Source organism: Zeugodacus cucurbitae, chromosome 5 (assembly GCF_028554725.1).
Source record: "Zeugodacus cucurbitae isolate PBARC_wt_2022May chromosome 5, idZeuCucr1.2, whole genome shotgun sequence".
In the NCBI taxonomy this organism is placed as follows: Eukaryota; Metazoa; Arthropoda; class Insecta; order Diptera; family Tephritidae; genus Zeugodacus; species Zeugodacus cucurbitae.
In genome coordinates, this window is record NC_071670.1 from 41718319 (window position 1) to 41729449 (window position 11131).

An 11131-nucleotide genomic window follows, 5' to 3' on the forward strand; every position below is an offset into this window, starting at 1 on the left:
TATATGTACACAGGTACCGCACGCCGTGGCGAAGATGGCGACTCTTCGAAGAATCGACGACAACCGAAAGCTGTGAAGCCGAAAAAAATGTCCAAAATCGACGGGCATGTAGTCATACATGCGGCCTGTAATAACGGCACATCCGCTTTTGTCACCAAAACGGGCAAATTAATTATGTTCGGCAAGGATACGGCGCATTGTGATGCCAGCGGCTGTGTCAGCGACTTCATTGATCAGCACATAACGAAGGTGGCACTGGGTAAGGCGCATTGTGTGGCGCTAAATTCAAAGGGACAACTCTTCACGTTCGGTCTGAATAATAAAGGCCAATGCGGGCGTGTATTCAGCAAATCTGGCAAAGACAATTGTGTAACCTTACAAAGTGGCGTTGGTGCTTTGAATGTGGCTACAACTGCTGACGCAGATAGCAAGTGCCTGTTGGCCGCCAAGAAGTTAAAGTTCGATTTTTCCACGCTCTGTGATTACGACGATCATCAGTTGGTGCAGGGGCAGTGTCGTGTTTGTGTGATGTGCCGTGAATGCACCGGCTACAATGTCTCGTGTGTGTCGACGCTGAATGTGCCCGTTGAGGAACGTTTACCGGGCGCGTAAGTGCATGCAAATATCTACATTTTATAAATTTATGATTAACTGTAATGTTCTCTTAGCATTTGTCCTTGTGGCCACGGTGATGCCGGCTGCTCCAAATGTGGACTCTGCTCCACATGCATTTCGCTGCAGGAGGCGGAAAACGACGCCAACAAGGATAATAAACAGCTGCAAAGCGAATTGAATCGTCAACGTTCGAAGAGCTTGATAATGCGTCGCAAGGAAAAGAAAACCGTTGTCGAAGAGCATACGGGCTCACAAGCAACCGACACCGACAAAGATCCACCACGCGTTGCACCGCTAGCGCCACAAATGCTCAATTTGCCGAGCAGCTCGCCGGTGGTGCAAGTGTCGTGTGGCCTTCACCACACCGTCGTACTCACGCTGGCCGGTGAGGTGTACACATTTGGCAGTAATCAATATGGCCAGTTGGGCACAGGCGACTTGCAGCCGGTTAACGGTCCGGTTAAGGTGCATGTGCAAGGCGCGATTAGTCAGGTGTGCGCCGGCAGTAATCATACGGTGCTGATGACCTACAAGGGTATGGTCTACACTTTTGGTAATTACCAAAAAGGTCAGTTGGGCCGACTGCCCAATGATTTTCCACGCGACAAAGCAGCTGGTGTGGGTGGTGAGGATGCGTGCGCAACAACAAATAAAACAGCGTGTGGTGAGCACGGTGTTGCCAACACAGGCATTAGTGGTGGCGCAAAGGATGGCTGCATTGCGAATTTGCTGACACAGCGCCAGAAATTCTTATGGCACTGTGCGCCAGGCGCGGTTTTGTGAGTATATAATTTTAAATTTATTTGAATTTCGAAAAATAAATATTTGTTTTTTTTGTGATTTACAGCGGTTTGGGTCCGAGTTTCGGCAAGAAAGCTACCTGGATTGGCGCCAGCGGTGATCAGACATTTATTAAAATTGACGAGTCGCTTATCACGACACACATATTGCCGAAAGTAAATGTGGTTGCCAATAAGAAAACTATTTGTGAGTGAATGCAGTGATTTATATTTTCAATTTGTCTCTAAATCAATTTTTCTCTTACCACTCTCTTTTGTACAAATAGTGCTCATACCAACTATACCGCTTACATTCCACACGCTCTCCATTAATCGCCGTGATGGCAGCTGCACTGCGCACTATCGCAATCAGATCAATTTCGTGCAGCTCATACAGAATAGCAATGCCAAAGTAATGCCTGAGCTAAATCAAAATATTGCCGCAAGCGCTGGTCCTACAGCGTTGGCCAGTAGCGCACCCGGTGTGGCGGCGTCACCTCTCCAACCGGCCGTTGCTGGCGCCATCAATGAGCAGATGTCACGTAGCATGCATGAGGCGCGTAATCAAATCTTCGATTTGCACGACAATCAGCTGGGCGAGCAGCAGCAACAGCGGCGACGTCAACGTGCGCGCGAGCAGGCGAAGAGTCCTGCTGCCGGCGCATCGGCAAGTGGCAGTGTTGTGCTGGACAAGCCGCAGCCGCAAATCGCATTCGCGCTGGATCCACACTACAATGTTTTGTGGGTGTACGACGGGGGTGCGCGGAAGCTGCAGTGCTACAATGTGTTGGCCAGTGAGATCGCCAATTGTGGTGCTGTAAGTTGTGAAGTGTTTTTAAAAAAATTTTGAACAATTTTGAATTTTTGTTTCTTTTGCAGAATTCATCGAATTTCCGTGCCATATTATCGCCGGAATTGGCATTACCGAACAAGGTCGAGGCGCGTATATCTCGCTCGCAAGCTTCACTGAATCTGCTGGCCTGTCTGGACATACTCACCTCAGCACAGGATGCCATGTAAGTTAATTTTATTACATTATCAATTTTATTTACAAATCTTATTCACTTTAAAATCTCTACAGTCCGACTTGTTTCGAGGAGTCCGCCCCCAAGCAACAAAATCAAACCAAAGAGTCTTTGAATAACGAGTATCAGATTGTCAATCGTTTTGACAATTTCGGCGGCGGCTGGGGCTACTCTGGGCACAGCGTTGAATCTATACGCTTCTCTGCCGATACCGATGTCATGATTTGTGAGTACTTGAATCTTCTTTCTTTCTTACTCAATAAAATTCATTCTAACCTCAAAATCTTCTTATTCAACTTCAGGTGGCTTTGGCATGTTTGGCGGCCGTGGTGAATATACTTGCAAATTGAAACTTTTCGATTTGGGCACCGACGGTGGTGGCTACGAGAAAGAGGGCGTACTCATTAGTGAAACCAAAGAGGTACCTTTTGAGTGTGCCGCACGCAGCAAACATCACATTATGTTGCCCAAACCGATCAATGCGGCGGCTGGTCGTTGGTATTTAATATGGGCACGCATCGCTGGCCCCTCCTCCGATTGTGGTTCGTGCGGTCAGGCTTCGGTGACCACCGAAGATCAAGTTGTATTTACATTCAAGTCATCGAAGAAGGCCAATAATGGCACTGATGTGAATTCCGGTCAAATACCATGCATACTCTATCGCCTCATAACGCAGGAATCGAAGCAGCCCACAGCACCGGTCGATGTGGACCCGGTGCAGAAGATTACAAAATCCTTTGCAAACACTGTCAGCAAAGAGTGCTTTGAGAGTTTAGTCGTGCTGCTCAATTGGTCGTGGGAGACATTTAAAACGAATTTGCGCGAACAACGCGAAAAGGGCCGCCAACTGCAGGTGAAGCAATCGTTGGCCTATTTGATTTATGTGAACAAGTCCTGTTTGCGTTTACTGCGCAAATACACCAATGAGATTTATCCACAACGCGCCTCGGCAACATTTGCCAATACGCTGACCGCGACGAGCATTGCGAATGCGCTCACGAAGCTACAAACGCGCTCGGGAAAATCGGGTGATGCGAAAGGTGTGTGGGTTTTGAGTTTTGAAACTGTATTCTAAATCAAAATGACCTCTAAACAATATTATTTTGTTCAAATTAATTACAGATAAAAATTCCAAAACAGCGCTGAGTAACTCTACCTCCACGGTGATTGCGAATAATGTCGCCAAGTATTTTGGTGAGACCTCTGCCGCCGCGTCTTCATCGCTATCAGGTGCTGCAAATGGTCTATCGTCCACGCGCAAGCCCAATATGGAGAATATCCAGTTAGCCGAGTGTATTGGAAATGTCCGTGCGCTTCTGATTAGCATATTTTGTGATGACATCTTCAAGGATATTTGCAACGAGCGCGGTGAGTGTATTTTATATTTCAACTCTCGTAAGTTGTCGTGAAGAACAAACAATGAAATCGTCATCTGTTAACAAGTAGGAAAAGGCAAAGTTCGGGTGCAACCGAACATTTTATACTCTCGCAATTTATTTATGAAATTTTATAAAGATAATCACAATCTGACCCATATATTCGGCATAAAGTCCAATAGAATAACGAAAATCCTCATATATAGTATATGAGGGCTGAGGTAATTCCTGAACCGATTTCTCTCATTTTCACCACCAAGGAATAATATACAAGACTATACACTCATTTAAGTTTAGATAGTTTAAATAAAGATATCTCATATATTAAACGATGTATGCGCAATAAAGCCCTCGTATTTTTGAAAAAACCTATAATTAGGTACATGGTAGCTAGGGGAAGTTATTGCCCGATTTTTACCATTTCTGGTACAGAGACACACTATTAGAAGAAAAAGATTCCCTCTAAATTAAATTGAGATATCTGAGAGATTTACCGATATCCGGGGCATTGAAAAATTATAATCCGATTTCGACAATTTTTCCACAAATACAGTACGTTACGTTTTATTCCGTTATCTTCATTGAATCCCGATGTATACATTATAAAGTGTACGATTCAGATGGAATTCAATATTCCGTCCGTGTCATCAGGGTGTCAAGAAAATATTATGTAGCGAGTTTTATTGAAATTTGTCGAGTAGTTTTGGAGATGTGGGTTATGAGTCATAAGTGGGTGACGCCACGCCCATTTTGCATTTAAAAAAAAATCCGATTTCACCTATTTTTATGGTGTGCGATGGGCATAAGGAAGAGACTACAGAACATTTGGTTTATATAGCTTTATTGGTTTTCGAAATACATATATACAAAAACCTATATGGGGCCGGAGCCACGCCCATTTTATTATTTATTACATCAAAATATGCGCTTCCCTAGTGTGATCCTCTATACCAAATTCCACTTTCATAACTTTATTTATGACACTTTATAGGATTTTACCATTTTGTGGGCGTGGAAATGGGCCGATTTCGCCCATTTTTAATAGCAACCCTCTCACAGTCTCAAGGAACAAGATCGTCAAGATATCTTAATTTTTACTCAAGTTATCCGTTGTGCGGACAGACGGACGGACAGACAGTTTATATGACAGTTTTATGACTTACAAAGAACTGTTATCTGAACAAAATTATAATAATCGCTGTTGCGAGAGTACAAAAAATGTTATTAAAGAGGGTTTGTTTAGTGGTAGGAAATCAGAAGTAGGGTCTATGATAGATAGATAGATAGATAGATAGATAGATAGATAGGTATTGAGGAAAGCACCGCGACCAGTGGTCTATTGTGCCCTCTCCAAGTCTACAGCGACTCCATAAGACCCAGTACCCTGAAAAACTCCAGGATAGTACTAGGTCCAAGGGAGACGATGCGCCCCTCTGTTGGGATGGTATAACCCAAGACTTTGCTCCTGGTTCTGTGAAGAGCTGCACATTTCAGTAGTAAGTGCAGGGGAGTTTCGTCCTCCATGTCACAGAAGCGACAGGTCCGCGACGAGACCAAGCCCAGATTGTTAAGATGTGTTCTGAGCTTACAGTGGCCCGTGTATATACCCACCAATACCCTCAGTTTGCATCTTGGGAGGTTTATTAAGCATTTGAATCTTTTGGTATTGTAACCTCCCAATAGACCTTTTGACTGGCGCAATCCAGCTGAATGGCGCCAAAGCTCCTCCCTAACCCTTCTTTCCTCTGCCCGGAACATATCCCTGATAGTGTGGGGACCCACTGCTAGAAAAGAGTTCTGGCCCAGTAGGTATAGTTACAGCAGCTGTGCGAGCCAGCTCGTCTGCAATTTCGTTCCCTTCTATCCCCTTATGTCCCGGCACCCAGATCAGGTGAACTTTGTTACACGCTGATAGGTAATTTAGCCTATCCATACACTCTCTGACTAGGCGGGACTTCGTTTCGTATGAGGAAAGCGCTTTTAGTGCCGCCTGGCTATCTCTCATGATGACAATTCTCTCGTTATGATACCTGCGCTGAATGTTTATTTCAGCGCACCGATAAATTGCATAAACTTCAGCCTGGAATATGCTTGGAAAAGCACCCAGTGGCACAGAGAGTTTAGTGCGAGGGCCTGTTATTCCCGCACCTATGCCCTCAGATGTCTTGGAACCGTCAGTGTACCAGTGCAGCGAGTTGCTTTTCAATAAAGCTTCGAAGGCCTGACTGTCCCAGTTGTCTATTTTTCCTAGGGTGATCGTGAAACTCCTAGTGAAGTTGGTCTCTCGGATAGTATCATCTCTAGGAAGGAGTGCTAGAGGGATTCTCTCGCCAATCTCCATCATGTTCCTGGATGATATTACTTTGCCTTTTCCGTACCCATCCGCTGTCATTTGCAGAATGGTCTGGTCGGCGCAGTGTTTGATCACAAAGTGCAGTGGGGTGAGGTTTAGGTTTTATGCACACGCAGGCTAGCCTTTGCAGTTTGGCCAGTTTTAGCTTCACTACAGAAAGGGAAGCCTTGTCTGCCCATGCCACCGCTCCATAAGTGATAATTGGTCTAACTATCATGGGGTTAAAAAAAGTGTTTTTGTCGTTTTAACGGTGGAAAAGATTGCCCAAATTATTTTGAGGTCCTCGGCCAGATAAAAAATTTCGAGTCTCGTAAACCCAACTGTCTACAGGGAACAGACTAGATAATTTTGTAAAAAATGGGTGTATTTGTTATCCCTTCAATTTCCGAAAGCAACCAACTTTCGGTTTCACCCGAATATTATCTCCCTTACATATTTCATTACTTCTTTTTCATACTACTTTTTGAATTTTCAGGTTTCGCTATGGTTTTGGAAATATTAGAGGAATGTCACATTAGCTTTGTGGCCTGTTTTGATGCTTTCTATCCCACGTCCTCTTTGAAATGGAACTGTCTATGCGATCTGCTCTCACAAATGGATAAAGTACGTTCTTATACTAAATAACATTTCTTTTGCTAAGCTAATTTATATTCTAATTTCTCAAACCAGCAGCAGGGCACCTTACATTCCCGCTTACTCAGCGCAATACTTGCTGGTCTTTGCTCACCGTCAGTGAAGTTGCGCACCACATTCTCACTACTCAATCCGGGCAATGAGCGTCAATCAATAATCAGTCCCAGCGACAATTCGGGGCTGCCCATGTTGTCATCCACAGAAGCGCATCAGTATCCCATACTCGTTGAACAAATGATCTATCGTACACAACAGGAGAAAGCTGATTTCCTCAGCAATTCGTGGACATTCAAAGATGTGCTCGTGCGACTGCTGGACATTATAGCGAATCCGATACGTGCACGAATCGAGAATATATACAATCGTAGTGTTCAATTCAATTATGCCGGCGCATATGGTGGCAAGGACACCAATCAGGGCTTAATTGATAACTGCTGTCACCTGCTGGCGCGTGTGCTGGCCGAAATTGTCTATCAGACCGCGCTGGGCGATGTGAGTAATGCGTGGAGGGAGTGTGGAACGTAACTTAAAGTTTTGTATTTTTTTTTACTTTTAGTACGACAAAATGTTCATGCCGCCACGTAGCCTGCACTCGACTGGTTCACGCTTTGCGCGTTGCGATCAGAGTCGCACCTGGAACACTGGCAATTTTGGACCGGATGCTATTGGATTCACCGTCGATCGACCGGGTATTGCCATTGCAGGCGCTATGGTGTTCTCCGGCTCCGGTTCGTACGATTACCAATTGGAATTGCTGTACGACAACACTGTCGACTTGCAGTCACAACACAAGTGGGAAACGCTCGAATCGGTTTCGGGCTCATACGACCAGGATGTGGTGCACAATGACATGACCGAAGTCAAATTCGAACGGCCGGTGCATATTAAGGTGCCTTAGTGTTTTTTATTTATTACAAAAAAAAAAAATAAATATTTATGTTGCTTTTGTGTTTATTCTCAGGAAAACGCACGCTATGCGCTCCGTCTATGCTCACAAGGCGCACGCACATGTTCCGGCGATGCAGGCATGCCGTCAATACGCGGTCCTTGCGGCACCACATTCCAATTCTATTCGTGCGATTTGAGTTTCAATGGCACGACGCCACAACGCGGCCAAATACCGTGCATACTCTACTACAGCACGCCACTCAAGAGTGACGCGTCGGTAGGTGGTAGTGGTGCTGGTGGTGGCAGCTGTAGCAATGCACCGGCAACCAATGAGGTCACCACACGCGACACGGCTTTACAAATCGCCAGTGATATCACGAAGAAATGCACCGAATTGTTGATTTTGGCGCGCAATGCTTTGGCCGCCTCGCTTTCGCCGTCCGACAACTCATCGAATCACACGCAAACCATTGATTCGGAGCATAATATCACGCCGATTGAGGAGCACATGGACATCAATTGGGCGAATAATTCGCGCACCTCGGTGTTGCCTGTTGATGGCAATATCTCGACGGCGCGTGATATAACTAAGCGCATTGAATCGTTTTCGAAGGGCATCATTGAGACGTTGAAGTTTGATAAGCGCTCCACGAACCCATTCGAAATGGAGATCGAAATCGGCGCTACCGAAATTCATCCCAAAGATTTGATGATTGAGGAGACCACAGGCGTGCAGGATTTGAATTTCCGCAATGGTCAGATAGCCAAATTGAATGGCAATGAACGTGTGGCTGATGAAGACGAAGTGGCTGAAGAGTTTGTTAATGTGCAGCATCACCACAATCATCAGCAGCAGAACAATCAGATTGGTGTTGGCGGCATGTTGCGCTCCGAGTCGGAAGATGTGCCCGCGACGCAACTGACGGTAGTGCAGATCATGGAAGTTTTCAATATGGCATCTTCGAATATGTTCCACACGTTGCTGCCGCTGGTTTATGCGCATGTCGCCAATCTGGCTTGTAGCGACCCGAAGGTGAGTATTTTCATTAAATTTTTGTGGTTATATTGAATTTATTTCACCTCCTAACAGAGCTCCGTGCAAATACTTGGCATGATTAAGGAGATTCTGCCGCACATCGCCGCTCTTAATCAATTGTACGCTACGAAAGATCAAAGCGCTAACGCCGGCGCTGTTACCATTAGTCCTGCCGCGGCGGCGCAGAGTTTACGCAACGCGATGGCCGTCGATAATCGTGAATTTCGTTCACGTAAGAAGAGTGAAAGTGAGGCGCAAATGTTGGGCGATCGCAATGGCAGCGAAAGCATAACGACTAGCAATCATTACTGTGTGGTGGAGAGCGAGCATCCATACCGTAGCGCCACCATTAGCTGCCAGCGTGTCGAATTCCCACCTTGTGTGCAGTGGCTAACCATCGAGTTCGATCCACAATGCGGCACCGCGCAGCTAGAGGATTATCTATTGCTCTCTATACCAATGCGTCCGACCGTTACGGAGCCGTGTCCGACGAATGAGGACTACTTCGATATGCTCGACAATAATGTACGGCGTGCGCAGAGTTGCACGGGCAATGCGTTGATTAGTAGTTGTTATAAGAGCGCCGGCGCGAAGGATGAACGGGAAAGTGGCGCAAGTGCGGATCGCGATTGGATTGTGGTGAAGAAATTCAACACGTGAGTTTACTTAGTTGCTGTTAATGTATTTTCGAATATTGAAACTAAGGGTTTCTATACATATTTTCGATATTAAATTTGTTATTTTAATATTTTGTATCTCAGTTCCTCAAATTGGATGCAAAATGTTATGATTTTACCCGGTAATTGTATTGAGTTTTCTTTGGAAACATCTTCATTGTATGCCCAAGATCCACATATTAATCGCTATGGCTTTAAATGCCTTGTCGTCGGCTATGATAATCCTTCAACTGTAAGTTTTTAGGTTTTCTAAATTTACAGTAATTTAATGTTAACCTTAAATTTTATTATAGCTGAGTGCAACAAATTCCTGCCTGATACGTCTCGAGCAGGAATTGGCATATTTAGGTGGAATGTGCAGTGCAAATCTGATGAAGAAGGATCTAAATCTACCAGGTAATTTATGAGCATCATTACACTATACGACAAAATAGATTTTTTTCTGGGTATTGGATCAAATTAATTTTTTCTATGAGATGGAGAAAAAAATGTATTCTCCGATTTTCGAAGTTAGCCTCTAATATATAAATATTTGGATCCAAGTGTTCGAAAAATCCAAAATATAGATGTAGTCTACATTTTAGTCTGAATTCAATTGTGTATAAAGCTTTTCGGTCAAGCATATTTGACAGATGCTCTGAAGGGTCAAAGTTCGATCTTCGAAAAAAATAAAAAAGTTATATATTGAAAAAATAATGGACCCCATATACAATCTGACACATAAACTTTACGAAAATGTTTTATATACTTTTGAATTAAGAAGAAAATTTATATTTTAGCTATGTTTTGGATTTTTTAATATGTGTATACTGTGATTAATAATAATTTTTTAAGAAGTCCTATTTTCAAACTTCGAATCCAAATATTTCGATTTTGGAAGCTATGTTCGAAAATCGAGGAATACACTCTTTTTTACTTATCACTCAATCTCCCGGAAAATTATAGTTTGGTCCGAGTGTTGTACATTGTTATTAGCGTTTGGTTATATTTTATTAACTCTAATCCTTATACTGTACAGTACTCGGCTGGAGTGATTAAAGAATAAGTAAACAATTAATTTTCGAATTCCAATTCCGAAATTGAGTTTAAAAGTAATTTCTCAATTTTTCGAAGTAATTCAAAAAGTTATTTCTAAATTTTTCGAACTCCAAAATATAAATATCTGACTTCGAATTTCGAAAATGAGCTAAAAAGTAAAATCTTTATTTTTCGAACTTAGTCTCGAAAACCGAATTATCTGACTTCGAATTTGGAAATCGATGTTATTGTAATCATCCTTATTAATTCTAGTATACAAGTTACTGAGAAACTAAAAAATTGATATCGTGTACGTTTTTCACAGACCTTCGAAAAAATAAAAGTTATATATTTCAAAAAATGCTGGCTCCTGGTTTCGAAATTTTGGCATAGTTGGAACAAATCGAAGAACCAATTTTGATGTTATCCAATTGGATTGCAATTAAACTAAAAATAAATAATTTCGTTCATGATTTTATTTCTTTTAATGAAGTTATAAGTTATAGTCGTATATAGATTACTTAATTATTTAATTTAAATTTACATTACTATATACAAATATTTATTATTTAATTTCTAATCTTTTCTTCAGATGACAAAGATATGGAGGATCTTGGCGGCGTCGAGGATACAATAAATGCACATCATGCGCTCTTGTCAAAAGGATTTGCGCTTTCTGAACCAGTTTTAACTGTACATCAAGCACTAGAGTCGTATCTACCAATTGGGTAA

The 11131-nt window shown here is 43.1% G+C and overlaps 1 protein-coding gene across 2 annotated transcripts in view; it reads left to right on the forward strand.

The window, feature by feature from the left end:
- Nucleotides 1-11131, forward strand: part of LOC105214673 (E3 ubiquitin-protein ligase highwire) — a 132767-nt gene that overhangs the window by 3057 nt on the left and 118579 nt on the right. Inside the window, exons 5-20 of one of the 2 annotated variants that reach the window (XM_054231833.1) lie at nt 14-608; nt 669-1394; nt 1463-1602; nt 1682-2211; nt 2274-2410; nt 2476-2645; nt 2722-3459; nt 3542-3787; nt 6624-6751; nt 6818-7273; nt 7338-7670; nt 7743-8702; nt 8760-9361; nt 9467-9614; nt 9676-9778; nt 10992-11127. In XM_054231833.1, coding sequence (XP_054087808.1) covers nt 14-608; nt 669-1394; nt 1463-1602; nt 1682-2211; nt 2274-2410; nt 2476-2645; nt 2722-3459; nt 3542-3787; nt 6624-6751; nt 6818-7273; nt 7338-7670; nt 7743-8702; nt 8760-9361; nt 9467-9614; nt 9676-9778; nt 10992-11127 — 6148 coding nt within the window. The remainder of the gene's footprint in view (nt 1-13; nt 609-668; nt 1395-1462; nt 1603-1681; nt 2212-2273; nt 2411-2475; nt 2646-2721; nt 3460-3541; nt 3788-6623; nt 6752-6817; nt 7274-7337; nt 7671-7742; nt 8703-8759; nt 9362-9466; nt 9615-9675; nt 9779-10991; nt 11128-11131) is intronic. The other variant, XM_054231834.1, reaches the window with a different exon arrangement.